The following is a 26,648-nucleotide window of genomic DNA, read 5'->3' on the forward strand; positions in this document are numbered from 1 at the left end:
GTCTCTATTAACATTCAAAAACAAGTTTGTGCAGGAACCCAAGGGAAGAGGCAGTGACTACCCGGCTCCTAGTTGGACACACAGGACTCAACAATACACATAATAGGCAGACACACAACCGGTTTATGTACCCACTGTGATCAGCCAGAATCAGCAAAGCATGTTTTCATGGATGCATTTTTTATGAGGGTGAGAAGAGGAGGTTAAGGAAAAAAAAATAAAACAATTAGAAATCAACACTGTATTAAATATGATGGGAACTGGGTCTTGTAAAATAAACAATAAATTAAAGATATTTTAAAAAGAAACTAAAATAATAGAGATAATATAATTTTTGTTGTTTTTATTACTGCCTATAGTTTCTGCCACACTCCAGTCCGGTAGGTGGCGGTAATGTACTGTTTTCCAATCAACCCAAAAGAAGAAGAAGAAGAAGTCATTCACTGGTTGTTGTTAGCTTGTCTTCTACGGCGCTGCTTCAAAGCTTGTGTTGGGGTGCGAGACGAAATTTGAGGCGTCATGTTTCTACCTGAATAAATTCATGAGAGAGTGAGAACTTCGACGATTTCGGTTGTTCGCCTGCTAGACGATCTGTCAGCGACGATGCTCAGGTATAAATTGCGCTCTGAAATTCTGTCGTTCACTAGAAACCATGAAGAAGAGATAGCTTAGCAAGTGGCTAGCCGTGTGAGCTAACAGTTAACTAAAGCGAAAACGACAACTCTAATTGTGTCAGATACAGTTATTATAAGCGTGTGTTACACAGCCAACACAGCAGGAAACATGACGTATCACAGGTGATGATAGCAGCTGTTGTTTGGGTGATGTTGCGGGTTTGCTTAGTGTTATATGAGCTCGCAAAAAAATACATTATTATTATTTTTTTAAACCAAATATATCACCTAACTAAAAGCAAAGCAGTACTACGGAGTACACAAAACTGATTAGGGTCAGGCATGAGAAATAAACAATGAGACAACAAAGTTTTTTCTCATTATGCTCTGAGAAAAAAAAAAACTCCATGAAAATATTCAACTTTAAATTCAATTTCGAGCATACAGTTGAAATTAAATACATTTAATTTGACATTATCAAATAAGTTTTTGTACTTCAGTCTCAGCCTTCATCCCCATTCATAAAAAGGAAAATAATCAGAGATTTCGAGAGTTGTAATAGTTGTTATATTATTATTATTATTATTTAAAAGTAATGCCATTTGACTGTTTGAGGGTCTGTAAAATGTATAACACATCATTATGAGATGCATTAGTAGTTATCCTCTTCAAATGTCACTGAAACAAAGTATGTGAAGCAGAAGTATAAAAACTGATTTGATTAAACAATTCTTAACAACCTTTTTTTGTAAAGTTATCATAAACATGATTTTTTCTTTCTTCTTTTTTTCTTGACACTAGCACCACGACCAGCAAGCTGAATGTGTTGGTCAACAAACTGCACGAATACTTGGCCCAATCCCCTGTTGAGGGCACCAATGGCACTCCAAACTCACAGGATGTTGACGGTACAGTTGTTCAATGATTACAGTGGTGGAAAGATTATAATGATCATGCTTTACAATTCTATTTAACTTATCCTCTCTGAAACAGGTTTGCCAAACAAGAGCTGTTTTATGGGAAACCCAATAAGTCAAACGGAGACAGAGGTAAGTGAACATCCCTGATGTATGGATCAGTTTTCATTTTCGAACGCTAACAAATTAACACCGACCAAGTGCCAAATTGTGGGTAGTTTTTCAATTTTTTGGGGGGGAGGGAATTTAAGAGGGCTATCCACCCAAATAGTCATGTATAAAACCTTAATGAGTTTTAGGTGCGTTAAGTGTAGCTGCAGCTTCTCTCCTGCTCCTCTGCTGTCTGTGTGTCTGGGGTGCACTGATGCACACCAACATGTATTATGGTTGGACTTCAACAATCAGTAACTTAAAGATAGTAACATCTCTCGTGTTGCACGGAGCCCCCGAAGGCTCAGATACATTTTTTATTTATTTATCTATGCTTACAGATTTGCAATGGACACTGTTTCTTGAACTGTGCACTTGGATTTGCATTGGAAATCGGTGCACTCAATGAGGTCTTTATGTTGACAACTATTTCTGTGTAGCATATCAGCGCACACGTTCAGTGCATCCAAAGTAGGTGCAAATGTGTCTATCATTTAAATTGTCCTAACCTCTCTTCAAACAAAAACAAGACATTTGTATTGAATGTTATTTTTTATTATTATTATTGTGTTTTTATGCGTTACTTAATGTGTTTTTATGGCTGTCTAGTCTTTTGTTATGCTTGTTATCGTAAGTTGGACAGAGTTGTGTGTTTTCTCTGCACTTTTACCCAAGACAAATTTCCCCCTGGGGACAATAAAGTTAATCTAATCTAATAATGTTGCGCAGAAAAGGCACAAATTGGTGCTGAAGAATCGACAAGAATGCAGTTAAAAATGTATGGTGCTTAAAATGTTATTTATATTTTTGAATGGGAAAAAATATTTTTTCATCTACCAATCAGCTTGGCCGTTAAGTCAAAATCTTAATTATAGGGCCTGGGCACTAATGTCCCACACAACATTTTCACAACTGGGTCCCTAAAATAACGTTCCATTCAGACAGAAATCCACTAAAACAGAGATTCTGCTGAATCAAAGCTAAAAAAAAAAAAAATTGGAAAGTGGTAGTCTTTGTTTAATTTCTACACAACTAGTTCCCCCTTCTGCTTTAAAAAAAATGTTTTGTAGTAAACTAAAATGTTTGATGGAAATTCAAAAATGTTACTTTCAACACTTATCTGTAAAAAAAAAAAGCAAACAAAAAAATGTGCATGAAGAAAACATAATCTACAGGACATGCATCCCACAATAGACTTTACTGTGAAGTATTTAACACCAATAGTGAAACTGCTAATGAAGGCTTCACTAATAAACTGCCTTGACTTTTAGGCAGGAATGGACGCCAGAATATCGAGGAGGTGAGTTGGCCTTTCATTCTTTCCCCAAACCTAGAAAAAGCTCTGTGGCAATAAACTTGCCAGTGTTTTCTTGTTCATTGCTGAAAGTACTTTATGTGTAATATTTTTTGTTGCTATGATGCATCCCATAGTGATCAAACCAAAGTAAATCAGGATTATTTTTGCACTGCATATAAGGGCGCACTCACGCTAGGCAATCAGTACCATGCTTAAGCACGCTTCACTCTAAATGTCAGTTCGTTTGACTAGTGTGAGTGCTCAAGCACGGTACACTTCCTTGGCCCTGGCCAATTGGAAGAGGTGTGCTTCGGCATGGCATAGTTCATGCACGAGCATAAGCACGGGTACACAGCTTGGACAGCCTTCATCAGTGTTTCCCCTACCATTATATTGGGGAGGCCCGCCCCCGCCCCCCCTTAAGGTCAAGTTAAAAAAAAAAAATATTATTATTATTTATTTTTTTAAAAGATTTATTTCTGGGCTTTTTGTGCCTTTATTGAAGGCACAAAAGATAGGATAGAGTCGAAAATCAGGGAAAGAAGTCATTTAAGGATACCTTTCCGATAGAAAAGGACAGCTGTCATTAAAAGTAACACATGAACACCAAGATTCCTTCAAGTGTTTGTGTCGCCGTGTCGGCTTGTCCCCACCCCCCCAACGTTGTAAACCTAGGGGAAACACTGCTTCATTATCAAGAAATGTTTTCAAGTTTTAAGTCTGTATCTGTTCTCCGATATGCAGAGGCGTACTCGACAGCGCATCCCCTTCATTAATTTTTTTATTTTTCGGTGTACGCCTGTCTCGTAAACAAAGTGTGCTTCATAATTATGTAATGCCATACGAGTGTTGTATTACCATGTTATGTAAAAGAGGTAACCGTGCTCAGGCCTGGTTAGTCCTGGAGCAGTGTGAGGGCCGGCCAGCGGGAGAATGAGGGGGGGGGACAATAGTGCTTATGGGACCACTTTGCATAGTGTGAGTGCGCCCTATTTTATACTTGATGATACTAAAACACTTTGGTTACTGTGTGCATCTTTTTTTTTTTCGTATTCCAAAGAAGCTGCCAACAAAAACTCTGGGACTTAAAATATTTATGTTTATTACAGAAAACCATCTGTTGTCATAAAGCACTCTGGACTGGATGAATCTGGGGACTCGGAGGCCAGTGAGGATGTGGAGTTACCGGTCAACACAAATGGTCACCTTGATATCACTAGATTGCCCAAAGGTAAGTCTTAATGTTGCCAAATGTGCGTCCCTTTAATACTCTTACACCTAGCCTATATACCAATATGCAACAGTGAACTGTCCATTGTGTTATGTCACGGTCTAAATATGTGTTTCAGTGGATATATTGAGGTCACTTTGGTCAAGAACATTTGAAATTCACAAGTGCTGAATACAAGACTAAATCATCAGTCTGTATAATTTCTGTATTCTTTTTGTATACTCTAAGGGATTAGAGGTTGACAGAGCCTTAGACAACGTTATGATTGACAAACATATTTGGTGATGACAGAATAGCTTGATTTATTGGAACTATGTCTTTTTACATCACAGGCACTGTGCTGGTGAGGCCTGAAGCTGTTGAGAATGGAAAAGACGACTTCAGGGGTCCAGAGTTCCGCAGCCGCAAACCAGGTGTTCTGAGGAAAGAGTTTTCAAGAAGACGTGGAGGTCAGTTACTGCTAATGATAAGACCGAACATTAATTCAAGATTACTCACAAAGCCATGTCCTAAAGGTAAGGGAATGTGACAGTGGTGACATGTATTAATTCAACAACTGAAGCAACTTGGGATACAAGGCAAAGAGACATGAAGGCTTAATAGAATAGAATAGATCTTAATTGTCAAAGCAATAAAACTACAATTTGTTAAGAAGCTCTTGTCAGTGGCAGGACAGATAAAAACACAGGAATTACAACTGTAATGACGGCATTAAAAGCACATCATAAGAACAATAGTAAAAGGCACTATAGTCCAAAAAACCCCTCCTAAAATAGAAAGTGTAAACAGTGAAAAGTAGCGGTCAAGTTCAATAAACAGTAGGGCAGTTTACGACCACTTCTCTGATGCTGTAGAGAATTTCAAAGAATTTAATAATTTAATGATTTTTTTTTTGTCAGTGCACATCTGATGGAGGACAGTCATAAAAACAGTGTCTAAAATAAATAAGGCTTTTATGGGGAGTTCCACTGTCATGTATTTTATGTGTATAGAAAGTTCAGGCAAAAGTTTTTTTTTTTATGCTCTAGTCGCCTCTGCAGCATTCCCACTCCACACCGGCCTTGGCACATTTTGGTCCTAACCACTAGTGTTGCTTGAGACTTGAGACTAGAGACTTGACCTGTAGACTATGTTGAATTTAGGTCTAGGCTGAACAATGTAGTCTCATAGTGTTTAAGAAACCCCATTTATAACCTTTGTGTTGCTAATCCCAGTGGTGTTCTTTCTCAGGAAGTGAACACATGGAAATTGTCAGTTGCACTGCATGTGGCAGACAAGTGAACCACTTCCAGAAGGACTGCATCTATCGCCACCCAGTTCTTAAAGTACTCATTTGTAAGGTGAGTGTTATAGTAATCCTCCAAATTCATAGGGTTGCTCAGAGGTATTTTAAAATGTCCTATGACCCCTGTCTTTATCAGCATGCAAATCTCTTCAAAAAGTAAAAAACCAGAAGACATTTGATGCATTCTCTTTTTAAAATATATAGCTTACATGAGATTACCTTCTTTAATGGCGGAGTCTACATACATTCTCTATGGAGCAGCTCATAATGTGGCATGATTCTGACATCACTACTCTCTTTTTCAGTTCTGTTAGCTCTGTGTGATTAAAGGGATACTTCACCCGTTGAAACATGAATTTGTAGATAGATAGATAGATAGATAGATAGATAGATAGATAGATAGATAGATAGATACTTTATTGATCCCAAGAGAAATTCAAAGCATCCAGTAGCAGGTTACAAGACGTACATGACATGAAACATTTGTTACAAATTAAGCCGCAAAAATAAGCAGCAAAACTGATGCCCCCCTCCCATACATATATATATTAATCCGAAAAAAGATTTAAAGAATACCCCTTGATGAAACAAACTTAAACTGTCCAATTAAAAATAGATTTATACAAGAAATGTACATAACCCGTGCAGGGATAAAAATGTGTAATTTAAAGCAAGAACCTATAAACAGTTGAGGGAAAAAATCTGTAATTAGACCTGAATATAAAAAAATAAAAAAGTGTTGACCTTCTGAAGTTGTGTTGTTTATATTTGTACAGCAATGTTTAAAAAAGCAGTTAGTGCAGAGTTATCAAAAACAGACATTAAATAACAGGCAGTGCAAACATTAAATTAAAGGTGCTATGTAAGTAATTGAGGTGCTCATTAAAGTGTCCAACTAGAGGCTGACTCTTGGGACAGCTGTGCAGATGGGAAGTGGAAAAAGGAAGATTTAGTCCAAGTGTGTGCTTTCCCCCTGCCATAACCGTGAGGTGTTGTACAGACGTATGGCCGGGGGGACAAAAGAGTTCTTGAGTCTGTCTGTGGAACAGGATTGTGACCGCAGTCTGCCACTGAACTCACTCCTCTGTCTGGTGAAGGTGCTGTGCAGAAGGTGGTGAGTGTTGTATTGACATTTGGTCACATATGTAAACACGCAGCTACCTGCTTTACATTAGGCTGTAACAGGCATTTCCAATACAGGTATCAGCATCTGAGAATTTCTATTGTTGGTTTATATTTAAATAGATTGAAAACACTGTGTCCAGTTTGTCAGTCAACAACTCAACTGTTTGGAAAAAAAAACAAAAAACGATCAATTACATCTGTGTTATTTCAAGTGCTTGAGTTTAAGAAATCCAAATGTGTTGAAAACTTTTCTGTGATTACGTTTATTTTTTATTTTTATTGAAGATCATTTTAACTGTAAAGAATGAATAGATCAAAGTTCAAACTGTCTCTAACTCTATTGATTGTTTTGTTTTTTTCAGTCTTGCTATAAGTATTACTTAAGTGATGACATCAGTAAGGACGGGGATGGAATGGATGAGCAATGCAGGTAGGATTTGTCGTATTTAAAATGTAAAAACTTAAAAAATAGACCTATCCATAACTTCCTTTATACTAAGCTCTTGTAAACCGCGTTTATCACCTCTTAATTTTTCCTCAAATAGATGGTGTGCTGAAGGAGGAAACCTGATATGCTGCGACTACTGCAGCAATGCTTTTTGCAAGAAGTGCATTCTAAGGAATTTGGGAAGAAAGGAACTCTCGGGCATATTGGAAAGTAAATGGTACTGCTATGTGTGCAACCCGGAGCCCCTCTTTGACCTAGTGGTAGCCTGTGACAACGTCCTGGAGAACATGGAGAGTCTTTTGCATCAGCAGCGCAAGAAGAGCCGAGTAGGCCAGGAAAAATCTGGACTTTACGCCATGTTGCCAGGCTTGTCCCGAAAGCTTCCTCTTGATAAATGGGATCACACTGGTATGGACGGAAATGTTGTGTTTAATTACAACACACTGCAGATATCGAAGGAGATAACCAAAAAAGCCAAACATTTAGTTGACTCAACAAACATATTAAACCGCATATTTGTCAATTTTATTAATTCTGTTACAAAGAGCAAACAAACCCCAGGAGTTCGCAGTCTGTATCTAAACTCTTTTTTGTCAGTTTATAAAGGTTTGCGAAAATCCCTCACAGCTCTCGAGGAAAGCCTTAAGGAGGAGTTCAGTGACTTGAATCTTGTTAGCTGTTGGGAGAAGTTCCTCAGTGAGCAGTGCAATAGCCAAGCTGTACCAGAAGCAGAGCTGGACATCTCTGATAAAATATGCTTGGGTGTCTTGCAGAAATTGGCAGGTGAACATTTAGATGATGATGACTCTGACTCTAAGGGCTTCACAGATGGACTAACCACCCATAACTGTCCTGGGGAAGACTCGCGTGAAGCCAAACAGAGGCCACAAAAAATTGGTGGGAATACCTCTGAAAGTGGGGTCAACATGACTAAAACACTTGTAGTGAAACTAACACCTGTACCTATGGAGCAAGAGCAATCCAATGACAACCCAGAGATGAACAAGGGCAGCTGCATGACAGATAAGAAGTCAGAGGAAAAGAATGCCTCAGAGGATGAAGAGACAGGTGTTGTAGGGGCTACAGCTGACAGCAAAGTTAGCAATGACAACTCCAGTGCATCTCCACACCAAGAGGAGGAACAAGGCAATAGAAGATCTCCTCGTGTGAAGACAACACCTTTGCGTAGACAAAGTGATGTCAAGGTAAAACAGTCTCTTTCTGCTGCTGATAGTGACAGTGACTCTGACCCTGAGCAAACCTCCAGCACAGTTCCAGCCAAAAACCCAGAAAAACAAAGTCTAAGCAGAGAAAGAGACGACTCGGACTCAGACGAAGTCCCTGCAGCCCTGCTTGAGCGAGCGGCCATATCACAGAGTTCTGATGATGCTCAGAGTGATGAGGATGGGAAAGCGTCAACTAAGGTGGCCAAGAAATGTCTCTTTTGGCTCACTAAGAACACTCCGCTCTCACCTGAGAAAATGCGCCGCAAACGCAAGATGCTGGACCGGGGTTCCCCCGAGCCTGACTCACATGACCGAAGAGTAAAATCTCGAAGGGAAAGTGGGACTGATTCCTCGAGTGATGATCAAGGCACACACAAGGAGGTAAAGCACTTGAATACCCTGAGGCCAATAGGGAAGCCTCACCTGGCCAAACGAGAGGACAAAGGGGTGGCTAGAAAGCAGAGCAGGTTACAGGCTTCAAAGTCAAAGTCTTCAACTCCTCAGGAAGCAATGGATTCGTCTTCCTCATCCAGTGAAGATGATCAAGATGACGACTCGGAGAGTGATGGGAGCAATCAGAAGATGAAGCCCATCACTGAGAATGTGCCCTCAATGGGAGCAGCAGCATTCCATCAGTCTTCAGGTGAGTTTCTCATCCTATGAGACTGCAAAATATTATTGAGTATTTCAGTTAAAACGTACAGTACATTTGTCACTAACTGAATAGTTCTATCGATTGCCTGATTATAACTGGAAAACTAAATTCACTAGACTTTGATAGCTGTTACTAACCATTATCCTTAATAACGCTAAGTCGCTGCAACCTCATATTCTCCCGTGACCAAATTTGCGAAATCTAGCTGTCAACATTGCTCATCAGTTTGTGCTCCTTTTACAACATATAATATTCAGTAAATTCTGCCAGACATCAATCTTGCCCAACTCTTCATTGAGTATTGAGCAGGAGCCACTGCGCTTAATAAAGGATCAGTTGTGTTGAAGTGTGTGTCCTACATGACAACTAAGCATCAACAAATCTGAGTAAATAGTTTACAAAGAGGAGGGTGATCACAGCATAAGGAGGATCTAATATTAGCGTGTCTGCAGACCAAATACAGGCCAAATGTTGGCTGTGGAAGATTTTTTTAGATCACTTGCTAATGTGGTAGTTCTTCTATTAATGTAACAATTAAAAAATCCATTCTAATGTTAGAAATGTCATAGAGCATTAGTAGGGTCAGTGTAAACTCTTGTTTTTTTTCTGAGTGCCAGCTGCTTTTTTCAATTGTTCCCAATGAGAAGTGTTTGCGGTAGCAGACGGCCAGACAAAGAAAAAGCGTTCAGCGTAAAATTTACATTTCATAGTTAAAAAAAAAAAGTGACTCTGTGACTAAGCATTTTGTGTATATCTAATGGGATATAAAATACCAGGTAGCTTCTCTTGGTGGTATATCAGTATAATGCTGCTTGCAGTTCCCTGTTATCTGGTCTTTGATAATGGACACTGCTGAAGCAACATAACTTCCTTTACTGAAAAACTAACACTACTTTTTTATTTTGTTTTTGTAGGAGATGAGGAGCAGTCTGAGCCCTCGTGGGCGGCAGAAGATGATGATGACCCAGAAAATAGGTATGGATCAAAAAGCCCAGATGTAGAGTTTGTAAAACAGCCTAAATGTGGGAAAAAAGCTGGAGCAATGAACCCTAACATCTCTGAAAAGTCTAGCAACACTGGTGTTATTCAGACTCAGTTACAGTCTATTCAGACAAGACCGAAGCGAAGCTGCAGTCGGGCCCCAGCAATCAAATACACGTTCTAAAGGTACACTGTGAAAGCACAGGGCCAAAAAATAAAGCAGGGACTCTGAACCTAGCTTGGAATGGGCTGCATACTGTGCCTATCTGTGTTTTATTTAGTGTATAAGTCAGCACGTCTGTAAATACCAGAGATACAGTTTAATCAAGATTTGTATTCTATTATTGCCTTGGCAACCCCCAAACTGACATAACAGGGGAGACCTTGAAGTTGAGCTTTCTGGCCTTTTAGAGGTCTGAGCAAATATTTGAAGAATGACTGAATTCATTTTGCTTTACGGCGCAACCCGTTCAGATGTTACACGTTGGTTTTCTACACTTTTTGCTAAGGTTAAACTTCAGTGTACTCCCACATGAGCTGTACAAACAACAACATTACTTTGTGAAGTCATATTTACTTTTGTTTTTACTGATACTGCAGTGTCAGCTATTTTATGTTTATTAATGGTTTGTCAGGCTGCAGAGTTGAGCATTTGTGATGTTGTTATGCTTTGCCCTCAAACCATCCTATTTTTGCATTTCATTCTTAATTTAAATCTACGGGGATCCAAATCTGGAAGTAACAACCTAGATTTCATAATGGCTAAAAGCTTTTTTTAGTCGAAAGGCCTGTGACAGAGTACTGTGAGTGCATTTTATGCCATTCAGCATTAAAAGGACACATTTTAATGATGTTACAGACTGTGTTAATACTGACAACAAAGTTTATTCAGCAATTCTTCTACCACACATTTTAATGTCATAATATTTGACGTGTGAATAAATGGTAAATGGACTTGAGTTTATATTGCGCTTTTCTAGTCTTCCGACTACCCAGAGTGCTTTTACACTGCATGTCACACCTACCCATTCACACCCTTTCACACACTGATAGTAGTGATCGCTATGTAGTATCATCCATCAGAAGTAACTAATCCCATTCGGGAGAAATTCGGGGTTTAGTGTCTTGCCCAAGGACACATCAGACATGTTACCCAGCTGGGGATCGAACCCTTGACCTTCCGGTTGAGTGGCGACGACTCTACCTACTGAGCAACAGCCGCCCCTTATACAAATGGTCAAGTTATTTAGAAGCTTTTGTATATTTACTATGCTGTGGGGAATATGAGAGAGGTGACATGTTTTTAAGGACTTGTCCTGTTTTTACTGGTGCATTTTGGAGACATGTAATTTTGTTTCCCCGTAGTACTGCTTTTAGAAAGATCCAAGGACACATTTTTCCATCACTCTACCACTTGCAGTACTGAAAGTTTATCACTGCTCAGGGCCAGGTGCTGATAAAAAGCCATGACTTTATCTGAAACAAAATGTTACAAAACATGCAATAAGACATGAGAGAAAATATACTTTGAAATCTGAAATTACTCTTAGTTTGTAGTACAAGAAAAAATGTGAATTGGCATTATGTTTTGTTTTTTTTGACTCCAGTGTGTGGGCAGTGTGTGAGATGCCTGAGTTGGATTAGTGCAATTCCCATCATCGTTATCCATTCTCATTTACAGACTTCAATGTCAGCCATGCCAGTGTTTTTGTATGTTTTACCCCACTTTCTTTACACAGAGAATACATTTTTGCTGACCATTTTCCAAAGCAGACTGTAGCTTTAAAAACAGTTTCATTGATTTTTACTGTATAGACAAAATAAAGGTGCACCGATCGACCGGCTGTTTTAGGAGATTTTTATCCTGTTTGGTCATGACCGGTGACCAGCTGGTCCTGTAAAGTACATCTATACCTAAAAAAAATTCTGTGCCAGTCTCAGGTGTACACACAAGCTACATGTTTCATGTCATGTGCACATAATCACAGACACATAAGCTCGTGTGGACGGCAGGCGCCCATCAGCAGAGGCTAAAAAGCATCAACTTACTGGATGATAAACAAAGACCATTAGAATTTTTTTCTGGTGATCAAATAGCCTAATAAACAATGATTTATTATGAACATAAAATTGCATTTTTTTTCTAAATATTGGTTTTTGGACTTTTATGCATTTATTTGATAGAAGAGTAGATAGAGCAGGAAATCAGGGAGAGAGAGCGGGCAATGACGTAGGAATGGAGCCACAGAACTTTAACTCGGGGTGCCTGCTTAGACAACATAGGTTTTGCATAGGGCATAACCCAACCGCTAGGCCATCTGCGTCCCCAAAAATGTCATTCTAGATTTAAGAAAGGTTGCATGGAAGTTACGTTTTTGCTTTCAATAATGTTGCGTTCCATTTCACCCTGTTACCCCCAATTCACACATACTCCGTGCGCGCCGCGGTCCGTCAGCTCCGCGCAATATGTTGTACTTAGCTGCCACTCTAGTCAATCATTGTGTTCACACAGGGCGCGCTGTGGTCTGTCTGTGGCGCGTGCCACCAACGGCACTACGCTCTGCTCCGTTTCAAATACGCAGAGAGTCTATTTTCCCCGGAGTACGATGCAGGCACGCGTCAAGCTGGACAGAATATGACAGCCCGGACAGGAAGTCAGACAAGGAAACGCACAGAGCATCCGGTCAATTTCTAAATAAAACACAATATACGGACTCGTGATCGTATTTCTCATCACTTTATCAACATGACGTCAAAACAGGAACCGAATTAACAACAATGCATCCTCAGAAAGACAAAGCAACATGTTGTTTGCATGTTTTTCTCTTTATTCCCGCGGGATCTTGTAGTTCTCCTGTGATGTGTCATGGGTGCGTTCCGCTGCGCTGATGTCCCAGAAACGGATCCAGTGTGAATGGGTGCGAGCCGTCGGACAGAGCAAAACCGTAGCACTCATGGACCACGGCGCGCACGGAGTATGTGTGAACTGGGGGTGAGTTGCCAGTCTGATGCGTCATCTGGAACGCCCACTGAAGTCGGAATTTTGTCTCGGAAACTTGGATTAACTTCAGTAGCCCAAGTTTAACTCCCAACATGGGTGCTACATTCATCAAGCGCAGTCTTGTTTTAGTGTAATCGATCACACTGATGGTATTGTGAAAGTTCCATTCGCGGACATGTTGTCATGTGACTTTGGCCCTCAAACTATCACGTGTGAGCTAACCAAACAAAGGTTCTGCTTGGAGGCGGTAATGTTGCTTATTCGACTCGTCACTGGAATGTGGTCAACTAGAGTGTGACATGATGACATCATTCCCAGCTGTGACATTTCCTGAAACAAAGAAAATATTAAAATCGACTAAAATCAGAATCGGCAGGTCAGACCTTGCAATCGGTGCATCTCGAACACAAACTGGTACTCTTTAACCCTGCTTGACATGTCAACCAGCTGTCAGCTTTTGCTAAATTGAAGAAGAAAAGAACAATTGGAGTTAAAAGCCTTCCAGGTCAGTTTCATTCAACATATTTGAGAGGGTTGTATATCTGAGAATTGAGAGTGGGCTATGAAACAACATCCATCTTAGGCAAGAGGCACAGACTTCACTTTGTGCTTTTAATGACATCCATTTTTCTTTCTTATGTTTTTTCCAGGTCGGATTTTTTGACAGCACAACAGTGATTGCAGTGCTGTTAAGCACCAATCGCTTAAATGTTGGATATTGTAGCCTACTATCGGCAACACATAGTTTTTGTTTTTATGACAAAAGTCTTTTTTATTTTGCTGTAAAAGTAGCACAACTTAAACTGTTGAAAAATGGTCTGCAAAAGTGTAAAGTTTACTCTGTTAGTGGTTAGTAGGCTAAAACATAAAGAGCATGTGATTACCAATGGCAGTTATGCCATGTAAATGTGTGGCATTATGTAGATTTTTGTTTATTTGTTAGGATCCTCTTTAGCTGTACCCAGGAGCTCAGCCATTCTTCCTGGGGTCTACACGTATCTTCTTCAGTGTTATTCTCTTCATCTTCTTTGCATGGTCTAAATGTGTCAAAAGAGATTCAAAGCTCTGCCTGGTCCGTAGATGCTGCTGTGGCCTGGAATCACTGTAATGCAGCTTCTTTGTAAATAAAATCTCATTGGATGTTGGATCAAACGTCAGTGAAAATGGCTGGTATCACATGTCCAGTGACCTGCATTGACCTCTATGAGCTCAGCGGCCCTGAGCGCACAATAGAGTTGTGAGAAAGGGTTCATTTTGGGCAGACAATTGATCTGAGTGTGGGAGGACTCTATTCAAACCAGTCTGAGCTGTTTGACTCTCAGTTTTCATAAATCATATCAGGTCAAGCACTTGTTTGAAAACTCTCGTTCAGTAGATGGTATCAAACACAGAAAAGTATTGAATCTTAATCCCCCACCCCTTTTTTATATTTATTTTAAGCGCCCCATTTCTTTAGTTTTTATCCTTCCCGGGTGCATTAAGTGGTATAAAGAAACAGATTCTTTGTGTAAATACCTATCTAAAGTGATGCTTTGTTTTGTCCCAAGTTTTCCTCCCTGTTACACAGAACATTGATTTGCTGGTACGGTACCAGAGGAGTGCTTTGCTCTTCAAATGCGAGCTGCCGTGTATAGTTGAGCTAGCGATCAATGATAGCTGTTCTTTTAAAAATCCACTTGCAACAAAAGAAGACAAAATGTGTGTCCAACTCAAGCAGACTTAACACTTTGTAAACACTATAAGAAACTCTTAATTGTCTTTTTTCTGTGAAGAAAACCTGTTGTTGTAATAAATTCTTACTTTTGAAAACCCCTCTGTCTCTTTTTTTTGTACTTCTTCATCCGTTTATTTTTTGTAGATGTCTTCAAGTGTTCTGAATGTTTAATTTAATAAATACTAGTTGTCCCTACCTTTTATCTAAGCACAAGATGGGTTTGACCAGAAATCAGTGACTCTATTAAATGTCTGTTCAGATTTACAGTACATTTATTTAAAGGCTAACAGCTGAAGCACTACTGGTCATGAAACACTTAATATGTTTTATGTCAGTCAAACTGTTATGACACATTTGCTTTTGATCTATTGAAAAATATCCAGCTTAAGACACTAACTGATTATGAAATGAACCTCAGGTACCTTTTCCCTTTTTTCTACTTTTGAAAGAATCGCTAAGAAAATTCTGTTGGCCCAAATCAAAGCCAACTACTCCTCGGCTGATGAAATATCTACGGAGGAGGAAACACACGATGAGGAATCAGATTCGGACATCGACAAGGAGGTCAAAAAGGGGAGTGAAGATGAAAGTGATGCAAATGGTAAGTCATTTATTGAAAGCACCAGCTTTAGATATACTCTTGTGCATCATTTTTTATAAGCACAAGTATTTTCAATTTCTAATCTTAATGAAGAGAGCCCACTTTAACATTTGTACATAAAAGCCATAATAAGTCAGCTGTAAGGTGACTTGTGGAGTTAAAAGGGGAAATGATAAGACTAAACTTTTACTTCAGGGGAAGACTCTTCAGCGCCATCTGACACCCCGTCTGATAAGCAGAGCAACAGGCACCATCTCCTCCGTCACAAACTCAATTTTGATGGAGGGACATCAGGTGACAAGGCGGTGGCAGAGACTGAAGAAGGAAAGCAGAACCAAAGAGACAAAAGCATCGACCTGAGCTGTAAGAACACATCCGACATTAACAATAAATACCCAGGTAGGGGGCACATGATCCGCCTTAATGTCTTCTTTTGATTTCTTTCAAGCCGATAGTGAGACTGATATTGACGACGAGTTGGGGCCAGAAGAAGATGGGATGAGCGTGGAGCTGAGTCACTCCGAGGATGAAGCAGGTGGAGACAAACTGAAAAGGTAAACATTTTTTAGATGCCATTGATCAGGAAAGTGAGGAATACAAAGGAGAAATCCTGCCTTCATATTATCTCGTTATTAACACTTATTATGAATTGGCGCTATTATAAAACAATGATTGATTGATTGATAACATCAAAACAAGGTAGTACTATAACAAACAGTTCTGGTTTGATTTAACGTATAAATATATATGTATAAAACGAATGAGATTAAGTAAAAGCACAATTACTGCAGTGGAAGACTGAACCTTTGTCCACGTCACAGCATGTTCATCTCATCAGTGAATGTTCATCTCCATTAAGTGCTCCAGTGGCTCAGTGACAGTTAACCAACAAACACCTCAGTGGGGCCCTGATGGTAAATACGAATGTATCAAATAGAAATGATTACTTCTTTTTCAATGTCACATTATTGTTGCAGTACAACAGAGCTTCTCAACCATTTGTTTTCAATAATGATCCATATTGGTTATATGTATTTTTGCAAAATATTTGAAGGAAATAAAATAATTTACACATACAGTACAATACAGCGCTGAGTGATGGTTGACTTCACTAAACAAGCTGTTTGTTTTGTGACAGACAAACCTCTAACGATCTGAGCTGGATTTAAGCAATTCAATTGAAACTGGCTTTGAGTAAACAACAACACATGAATATGAAATGCATTTTTTAATTCCTGAATGAAAAACACGACATTTACTTTATACTACTTTGCTAAAAGTTGCCTTAAGCGAACCTATTTCTGTCGGTCACACTGTAAACTTTTATATTAATAGAGATAGAATTGCTTTATTAACTTTACATTCATTTTCATTAATGAGTTTCGCTCTTTTTTTTTTTATGGCTCCAGACAATCCAGTAAAGATAAGGAGGCATCCAGCAGTCAAGACCAGTCGATCAAAGTGCCCTACATTTTGTTGTCAGACTCCAGCGATGAAAAGGTAGCAGCTCATGTTATAACTTCTTTGTTTACCACTTACCTGTTTTTCCTTATTTATCATACCTCACTGTTGCTCTCAGACGAGGACTTTGTCATGTAACGGTCTTATTGCTTCTCTATGTGAGCAGAGTGATAAAGAGGATGCAGATGAGGATACGAGCGACGGTAAAGGAACCCCTAAAGGACGCAAAAAGATTCGCAAAATCATCGATGATGAGAACCTGCGTGCAGAGACCCAGGAGGCTGTCAGGGAGGAAGAGGAGAGGTGCCAACGACTGGCAGACAGGGAGAAACAGCTGGAGGACATGAGAACGGTACTGCACACAAACAGAGTCTAAACTGCATTGTGTTATAATGAATACATATAAAGGGAAGTATTGTTCACGAGATGCTTGTATCCTTTTTCTTATAACACTTACCAGTAATGTACTTCTATTGGGGGCGGCAGTAGCTCAGTCTGTAGTGATTTGGGCTGGGAACCGGAGGGGCTGGTTCAAGTTCAGGTGCGGACCAAATCCAGAAGTTGGTCTGGTAGCTGGAGAGGTGCCAGATCACTTCCTGAGCACTGCCGGTGTGCCATTGAGCAAGGCACTGATCCCCCCCCCCCACCATCAGCTCAGGAGCACTCACTGTGGGCCGCTCCGTCACTCTGACATCTTTCCATTAGTGCATGTCCATAGGATCCTGTTTGTGCATCTGTATATTTCAGCCTATGTGTGTGTTGCATGACTTAGAGTGTAAAAACAGAAATTTCAATCAATAAAAGTAAATCTTAATTAATGCTGACTGTCTGCTGCTGTTTTACAGATAATACCGGAGGAGCTGTCTCAAGTTGGGGGCCCCATCACCACTAAACTGGTCCTGGATCAGGACAAGAAGACCAAGGAGCCTCTTGTTCAGGTGCACAGGAACTTGGTGACGAGACTGAAGCCTCACCAGGTGGATGGTTAGTGTGCGCTTTTTTCTACAAATTGTCTGACATGGACACCAATTTATTGTAACGCACTTCACAGACATGTAACAGCAAGAGATAATTCGGCTCTTATTTACCTGAGTTACGCATTTCTTGTCTGTAAGCACTTTTACAATGTTCATTGAAAGCCTTAGATTATTTGAATAAATATATTATCTTAATGATTGATCCACAAAACAACACGTTTTCTCAGATCTTAGCTGCACAGAGTCAAATTCTTGTTTCTGGTTAGAAATAATTTTTATCTTTTAATATTGTATTTATTTATTTGTTCCTTCCAACAGGTGTTCAGTTCATCTGGGACAGTTGCTGTGAGTCTGTGAATAAGGCCAACTCTGCCCCTGGGTCAGGCTGTATTCTGGCACACTGTATGGGCCTGGGGAAAACTCTGCAGGTGAAGACATGCACAGACCTGCACCCCTTGTCCTTGTTTGCTTTAATTAATCCTTGACTAAGGATAAACAATATTTAAAACACTTTGAATATGTATTTTTGCACAAAATAACCAATCATCCCTTACCTTAATCTATGCTTTATTTTTTGTTTTTTAAAATTTTCTTACATATTCATACTTGTGTTACTTCTTAGGTTGTGACCTTCCTGCACACAGTGCTGCTGTCAGAGAACCTCAAATTCAGAACTGCTCTGGTCGTGTGTCCACTTAATACCATCCTCAACTGGGTGAACGAGTTCAAGAAATGGCAGGACAACATGGGGCAGGATAGAGTCAAGGTTTGAAAAGCAGTTCAAATCTTTATAAGCAAAAATGGGCATTACTGCATATTTTACTTCATGACATAATCTTTTCCTTAATATCACACCTATCTCACTTCAGGTAACAGAATTGGCTACAATAAAACCTCAAGAACGAATCTGCGCTCTGCGGAGGTGGCAGAGGGACGGAGGAGTCATGATCATGGGCTACCAGATGTATCGCATGTTGTCATTAGCTCAGAAGATCAGCAACGAGAATGTAAAGAAGGAGTTTAAAAGCATACTGGTGGATCCAGGTACAGTATTTAACTTATAAACTCCATTATGTTGTTGAAGTATGACCTGGTTTAGCACCCCATGTGTTTTTTTACAGGTCCAGACTTTGTGGTTTGTGATGAGGGCCACATCCTGCGCAATGAAGCTTCAGATATTTCCAAAGCTTTGAATGCAATCAAGACTCGACGAAGAGTGGTGCTAACTGGCACACCGCTACAGAACAACCTGATTGAGTGTAAGTCTGCATCACATCACATTTTAAGTAACACCATGAGGTCACATTATTACACACATTACTTTTACTGAATGAGTATCATCTGTTATTTTTGCAACACACTGAGCTCATTTCACTGCGTATCTTTCTATTTCTCTGGCTGTGAGCTGAAGTGTTGGTTCCCTTTAAAGGGGCTGTTGACAGATCTATTTGTTTTCTACCTCGAGCTAAATTACATATGTAATACATTTCCAAGTAAATAAAACCACAAAAACATTGTATTGATAATCGGTTGGTTGGCAAGAAGGCTTCGTGAATTACACCACTTACTGAGATCTGAGTCAGTGAAGTGTGGACTAAAAAGTCAACCTTTTTAACTGATACACTTTATGTTCTTCCCACAGACCACTGCATGGTGAATTTCATCAAGAAGAATCTTCTGGGCTCTCTGGGAGAGTTCAGAAACCGATTTATCAACCCCATACAGAACGGCCAGTGTGCTGACTCCACACCTAAAGACGTCCGAGTCATGAAGAAACGTGCTCATGTCCTTCATGCTATGTTGGACAGATGTGTGCAGGTAAAAAGCTAACTTTGTATACATGCTCAAAATGGTTTGGTTTTATAGCCCAGATCTTACAAACATGTTTTTTTTTTTTTTTTTTTAGAGAAGAGATTACTCAGAGTTGACGCAGTTTCTACCTCCTAAACACGAGTACGTGCTGGCAGTGAGGATTTCCCCACTTCAGTATCGACTGTACCGCTTCTACCTTGATCACATCTCTGGTAAGAATCTCTGGTAGTATTTTTGATTTAAGAACTGTAGAACTTGATTGTCTGTCATTACAGGAGTGGAGGAATTTGAATGTTTAGAAGATGGTACGTTTTTAAATTCAAACAAATTCAAGTTTGTTAGGATATTCCATTTGCAGACTAAAATTCAGTAATTTTAGTCACTGAAACCGGCATTTGTTTTGGTAGAGACTATTGACTGGTTCAATCTTACATTAAAGTGTCATGGTATTACCTTTTTATTGTGACTTATAGATAATCTCCCCTTCTGCCTCACCATGTTGTAATTCATTGATGAACACGTGTTGAATTCTTCAGACAATGTCAGTTTTTTTTTTTATTTGATCAACGATCCATCAAGATAAGCCTGGCTAGGCGCTCAGATTGAATTGTGTTTGAGAAGGTGAGGATACAAGCAAAGGTTTCTTTTTTTCCAGGTGCTGTTCCATTGACTAACGGAGCAAAGGTGAAGGCCGGAGCAAACCTGTTCAAGGACTTCCATGTGTTCAGCAGGATCTGGAATCACCCGTGGTGCCTTGAGCTCAGCAACATCAGCAAAGAAAACAAGGTACAAACAACCCAGCTTGAACAGGTTGTTATGGCATGTTGGTAGTGTTCCATCACGTGAAGTGTATTTTACTGAGCTTTGATTACAGAGTGTGTTGGGAAAGAAGAATCAAGTTAAAGCTGCAGCTCAGAGGTAAGACATGTATAATCTCTCTCTACCATTACACATACATTTCACTTCATTTGGTTTTTATGAAAGCTTTTTGCACATCTTGAGCTATAATATACATGAGGAAGCTGTGTTAGTTTGATAAATCAGAATGCTCCAAAGCACATTGGCATACCAAGAGTTTTATTTTCATCTAATTCGAGAATAATATGTGTGATATATATATATATATATATATATATATATATATATGAGCATTGCACAAAAAGTCAGGAAATTTGTGTTTGGTAGATTATTTCTTTGTTGTAACAATGCTTCTTGGCAATAAATCTTATACCGTTGGAAATACCATACTGTTTATTTCCCTTTTAAATGGTGCCACATTTTCTAAGGAACATGCATTTGTGGGATGAGCAGCAGAGCTGAGTAAACTTGCCACATCTTTTCTGCCAGTGCCAAAAGCTTTTCATGGACTCAACACACATACTAAGAAGAGTGTGAGTGCTTTCTGATGCTATTTTTATGCTTGTTATGCTCTTTTTTTGCCTGATGTAGTGGTGTGAACCAAAATGGAGGGAGTGTGACCAACGGAGCTCCAACAGTGGAAGGTATTAATGCATTAATAATTCTTAATAACACTGTAGCATGCACACTAATACAGTTTGGCCTGTGCTGTCCTCTGTGTAGGAGAGAAATCAAACATCGGCTCGATATCTCAGAGTCTACCTGTGAGCTGGTTCAAAAGTCTGCTGTCAGAACAGGACTCCAAAATCAAGGAGCACTCTGGGAAAATGTTGCTCTTGTTTGAGATCCTCAGAATGGCTGAAGATCTAGAGGACAAAGTGTAAGTTAATACTGTTACCTGATGCAAGTTGAACTTTCTTTGAAGAAGCTGATGATTGATTATCCTATTCTTCTTCAGGCTTGTGTTCAGTCAGTCCTTGACTTCACTGAGCCTGATAGAGGATTTCCTCGGGGCCTCTCACCGGGCAAGATACCCTTCATGTTCTAAAGGTATTTTATGGATGATTAACATATAACTGATGTCTCCCTTATGGTACTTAACCTTTGATGATTCTTCTTCTTTGTTATCACTGAAGGCAGTTGGATCAAGAACATTGATTACTATCGTCTTGATGGTTCCACCTCTGCTACATTAAGGAAGAAATGGACGGATCAGTTTAATAATACTGCCAATGTCCGGTATGAATGAACTGACTCATCTTCAAATGTTATGCTTATAATGTCGGGGGGGGGGGATTATTATGATGAAGTTTAATTTTGGATCGTGTTTCTTTCTAGTGGCCGATTGTTTCTGATCTCAACAAAAGCAGGCTCACTTGGCATCAACCTGGTGGCTGCTAACAGGGTCATCATATTTGATGCCTCATGGAATCCCTCCTATGACATACAGAGCATATACAGGGTGTACCGCTTTGGTCAGCTCAAACAAGTCTTCGTCTACCGCTTCCTGGCTCAGGTAGGCATCTCTTCCTGGAACATATTTTGTATATGTGTTTATGTTTTTTTTTTATGTAAGCATTAACTATGAAGTTTGTGTTTTTTTGTGTCTCTTGTGCATTTGTTTTGAGATTTCATATTTTAAAGGAATTGTGCATCTCTAATTTAATTTACGCTTTTAATGCTGGAGCGTGTGTCATCATTGGCACACACACTTGGCAAGTTTGTAGTGCACAGACTGCACGGTGCAGGAAAAACAAATGTATTTCTATTGTTTTTAGATTTTGTTATATGAAAGTACAACATGTATATTGAATCCAGCTTTAGACTGTCCACATATACATAAATAGTTTGTGTTCTGCCACAGAGATGTCTTAGGAATTAGTGGATAATTTTGTACTTTTGTGGTCACTTTAAAATATTCTCACCTAACTATCGTTTGGAGTGATGCTGTGCTGCTCTTCACAGCTCAAAGACATGTGACACCCGAGGTTAGGGTTACTGAAACGCTCAAAACTCTAGGAACTTTTCAGAAACATATTGGAATTCTTGTCTGAAATTTTCATGAACATTAATCAAAATTTTGTGAAACCTGTTCTTTTTTGTGAATTTAGTCTGAAATTATTGGAAACCTTAATCTGAAAATTTTGGAAACTTCTGTAATTTTCAATGAGTATTTTGAGTTTTGTTTTTTTTTCGAAACCAATCATCAATGATTTGGGGAAATTTTTTGGGAAACTTTATGGAACTTCATGAGAAATTCTTTAAAACTTTGGTCTGAATTTGTGAGTGAGAAGCAGGATTATGAATAGGATGCAATCTGTGGCAGTGGGCCAATGGAGATTTTGCAGGACAGGGCTGATTTGGTCACAGGAGTAATGGGTAAGTAGGCGCTCAGAGTTCTTGACAAACTGATGTTTATTGAGGACTTGCCAATGACCTATTGTAAAGAATGCTGTTGCAGCAATCAGGTCTAGATGTAATGAAAGCATTGATCAGTGTTTCAGTAGTGGAGAAGGCGAGTTATGGACGTATTCATATACATTTGAAAGTTCGACCCTAAACAGATCTACCAGGGATGCACTGATGCATCGGTTCAACATCGGTATACTCAGTATACATCAGTGTATCGGCCATGTTGACAGACATCAGCTTATCGGCAAATGAACCAATGTCAGTAGCTGTTGTTTGTTTGTTGTGCCAAATCAATGTAATGCTGGCATCAAGTAAACCTAAATGTGGAATCAGAGAAGTGGTTTGTTATTGGGCAGACGAAGTCACCTGTTGAACAAACTCTGAATTGTTCTTATTGTCAAAACATGGGAGAAAATAGTGGCCAAAAGAAGTCATGAAACAAACATCAGAATCTGCAATCTCTAAGATCTACCTATTGATATTTTACAATGCCACATAGTGTAAAGAGGCAATATAAACTCATATACACTGTTCAATCAGATCCAAATTCCCCATGTTTCATTACAGTCATGTGTGGACAAATATGTCCTCTGTGCAGAAGGTATAGCACCACCTGTGATGCTGACACGCCCTGCGCCTGTGACACACACTGACGAGCACAAAGATACACAGGTGCATTCAAAGCTGCTTAAATATTGCTGTTATCCCCTGCTCCAGGGCACCATGGAGGAGAAGATCTATGATCGTCAGGTGACAAAGCAGTCTCTGTCCAATCGAGTGTTGGATCATCAGCAGAATGAGAGGCACTTCACCCTTTCTGAACTTACTGAACTTTACACATTTGAGCCAGATCTACTGGATGACCCAAACTCTAAGAAAAACTCGAAAAGAACAAGCTCAGTGTCACCAAAGGTAACCAATTTGTATTTTCAGGTTTGTGCTTTGATGTCTCAGCACATAGATGCTATGATTGAATGGCTATTTGTTTCTGTTTCCCAGGATAAAGTCCTGGAGCAGCTATTACAAACATGTAAGACCCAGATAGTAACTTACCACGAGCACGAATCTCTGCTGGACCATAAACAAGAGGAAGAGCTCAGTGAAGCAGAACGCAAAGCTGCCTGGGCCGAGTATGAGGCTGAGGTAAAAAGTTGAACACCTTCATGCATCAATTATTACAAGCACAACTCCATCTAGTGAAATAACATCTAGAATTCCTGCAAAGTGTTGAATGTTCTGTAGGGCTGCAGGAACGAAATTTGCATATATTCCCAATATTAAAAATAATAATATTCAAATGCTTAATTGCCTTTCGAATATGTAATTTGGTTATAAATAACATGGATAAGGAGTGACTCAATTCACACAAGGATGTTGAATGTTCAGTTTTACAAAAGTGACAGAGAGGGAAATAGAAATTGGGTGTCGGTGTAAAAACGACGAGCTGCGTCGCGCTGTTTGGGCCATATTCAAAATACTATGGGCAATGCAAACATCCAAGTGAACGTTATTCTGTGCCAAAGCATCATGATAAAGAAAATGACATGCAGTATGGGCACAAGGGTTCTTGTAGTAAGTAGTAAAATTGCCATTAGTTGAGTATAGGATAATTAATTGCGTACTCAATTTTAACATTAAAAATTGAATATATTTGAATATTAAAAATGATAAAGCATACATATTTGAATGGTATTAAAGAGGATTATCTGCAGCTCTAACAGTACGTTAATATGTATTAACCAAACGTTAATGTGTGCCTTTATGTTCCTTCATCAGTCAAACACTGCCAACCTTCCTGTCACCTCAAGCAAGGAACACTTGGAAATGATGACCAATGAACAGCTTGTGGTAATAATAAACATCATTTTATAAGACTTTTTAAAATGTTTTATACGGTACATAACATAAAAATGTGTCGGCAGGAACTACTGAACAAGAGCAGAGCAAACGTGTCGATGTCCTTCCTGTCACTGCAGAGGATGACGTCTCAAACGATTGACCACTACATATTACAAGTGGTGAGTAACCTGAAGGTCTCATAGTAACAATGTGGCGTTATTAACACATATATATATGTATATATATATATGTGTATAAGGAATACCAACATCTTATAAAAGGACATTAAGGCCACACCTGACAACTACAGTATGATTTTAATTTGTTGTTATGCATCAAGATTGCTGAGAAGTGTTTTAAGTTTACACGGTTGAAGCTGCAGACAAAGATTCTTTACTCTTCACAGAGTTTCATAACTTATTTTTTTCAATGAAATAACCTTTGTTTCAGAAATAGTGGAGTGGCAGCAAGCAGCATAAGTAGAGTGAAGTAGAACTTAGTTTTTTAGCATTAATATTTATCAAACAGATCTCCAGCTTTTCCTTTGAGCAGCAGTGCTTTTAATCCACATTTTAACTCCTCCAATCGCAGCACAGAAAGGTTTCCACAACAATAATCATTACACATATTTTGGATAATCGTCTGGCATCAACTCCTAACTGAGGGTTCATACTGGAAGTTTACGTCATATGCCTTACCATTCAACCGTTTCAGTATTATAGAAAAAATCAAACTAATATTTGTCCACCTCAAACTTCTTAGTTCTGCTTGATATCGACTTTTAATAGTTGAATGGTGCTTCTGGTAGTTAGTTGGCTGCAAAGTAATGGATAAAATAAGCTACAAAAAATGACAGACAACTAAAGTTACTTTGAGGGACAAGTTATAGTAACATTCAGTATGGTCATGAAGCACTTTTAATCTAATACAGCAGTGGATATAAGAGGTACCAGTAGAACTGACAATGATGATCCTCTCCTGATGTATTTTGTCATACAGTGAAATATATAATGAATCAGTGCAGTATGACTAAAGCCCTTTGCTGTTGGGTTTTCAGAATTGTCTTTGTCCATCATGTATTTGTAAAATTGACTTTATGTCACAGCGGCAACAGAATCCTCAGCTGCCTGAGGCCTTGATCCAAAGCAAAGCTCAAACTTGGAAAGTGTGTGACGAGAAGGAGCAGCAACGCAGGCAAGCCTTTTATCAAGAGGTCCTTTCACAGCAACAAACAGTAAGTCACTTAAGTTAGTCTGAGTGAGTTTATGTATGAACATGTGTGAAAAATCACAAATCTCATTGATCACATCCCTCCACAGCTCACACTCAGCATTCAGACCATCCTGAACAGCCGAAGACAACAAGTGATGCAGTCGACCGTGAACACAGAGAACCAGCAATGACACACTCGAACAAGAAAATCATGATTTAGCGGGAGAAGAGAGCCTAGAATTGTGGCCTTACATCAACACTTCTCCACCCGACGAATGTATGTGTGTATGTATGTCACGCTGTTACAAGCGTTACATACATACGTTATTAAATCATGACAGCAGCATACTAACAGATGTTATTGGACCATATTTCTAGTACTTCATTATAGCAATGTTCACATGCACTGAAAGTTTTGTTGTGAGACACTTTGAGCACTTTAACACACACAGGATATGTCTTAGCATTTCACAAATGTGCTTAGAAAGGGCTTTAGGAAGGGTTTGCAAATACTCTTAGAAACATGTTGTTCAGCTGCTTCAGGCTAAAAGCAGAACATCAAAATGAGGGTTCACACTGGACACCATATGCCTTACTATTGACTGGAGTTCAATTTCCTGTTTGTAAATTAGAATTTTTTTGGTTTTATATGTTTGTAATAAATGAAGACTCAGGCCATGATAAGGTGAAAGTTTCCCATGTTTCATTACTTACAGTTTAAAGAGTTAAAAGAGAGTTTAAATCCAAAGTGTTTGATAAATGTGTTTTTGATTAAAAGAGAAAATATATTTGAACTTATTCACGTTAAATGTTCTTTTTTTTTTTCTAACCT

The 26,648-nt window shown here is 39.1% G+C and overlaps 1 protein-coding gene across 1 annotated transcript; it reads left to right on the plus strand.

The window, feature by feature from the left end:
* The first annotated feature begins 438 nt into the window (after positions 1 to 438).
* LOC109981439 (transcriptional regulator ATRX) lies at positions 439 to 26,614 on the plus strand. The gene is made up of 35 exons (XM_020630223.3): positions 439 to 611; positions 1,416 to 1,522; positions 1,608 to 1,663; positions 2,953 to 2,981; positions 4,088 to 4,209; positions 4,542 to 4,658; positions 5,440 to 5,549; positions 6,982 to 7,049; positions 7,165 to 8,936; positions 9,863 to 9,923; positions 15,094 to 15,245; positions 15,441 to 15,608; positions 15,694 to 15,799; positions 16,655 to 16,745; positions 16,873 to 17,058; positions 17,552 to 17,690; positions 18,002 to 18,111; positions 18,306 to 18,449; positions 18,553 to 18,727; positions 18,805 to 18,942; positions 19,326 to 19,501; positions 19,590 to 19,707; positions 20,151 to 20,281; positions 20,370 to 20,413; positions 20,945 to 20,997; positions 21,077 to 21,233; positions 21,312 to 21,403; positions 21,490 to 21,592; positions 21,692 to 21,869; positions 23,483 to 23,677; positions 23,765 to 23,908; positions 24,542 to 24,613; positions 24,688 to 24,783; positions 25,710 to 25,838; positions 25,924 to 26,614. The coding sequence occupies exons 1-35, from the start codon at positions 604 to 606 to the stop codon at positions 26,005 to 26,007; spliced, it is 5,631 nt and encodes a 1,876-aa protein (XP_020485879.2). The 5' UTR covers positions 439 to 603; the 3' UTR covers positions 26,008 to 26,614.
* Positions 26,615 to 26,648: the final 34 nt, after the last annotated feature.

The sequence above is a fragment of the Labrus bergylta genome, chromosome 14, assembly GCF_963930695.1.
Source record: "Labrus bergylta chromosome 14, fLabBer1.1, whole genome shotgun sequence".
Taxonomy (NCBI): domain Eukaryota; kingdom Metazoa; phylum Chordata; class Actinopteri; order Labriformes; family Labridae; genus Labrus; species Labrus bergylta.

What these genes read in the sequence shown, in the direction of transcription:
- LOC109981439 (XM_020630223.3), top strand. An exon ending in TTAAAGTACTCATTTGTAAG is followed by an intron (nt 5,550 to 6,981) that starts GTGAGTGTTATA and finishes TGTTTTTTTCAG; the next exon opens with TCTTGCTATAAGTATTACTT. An exon ending in GCCTGGGGAAAACTCTGCAG is followed by an intron (nt 18,112 to 18,305) that starts GTGAAGACATGC and finishes GTTACTTCTTAG; the next exon opens with GTTGTGACCTTCCTGCACAC.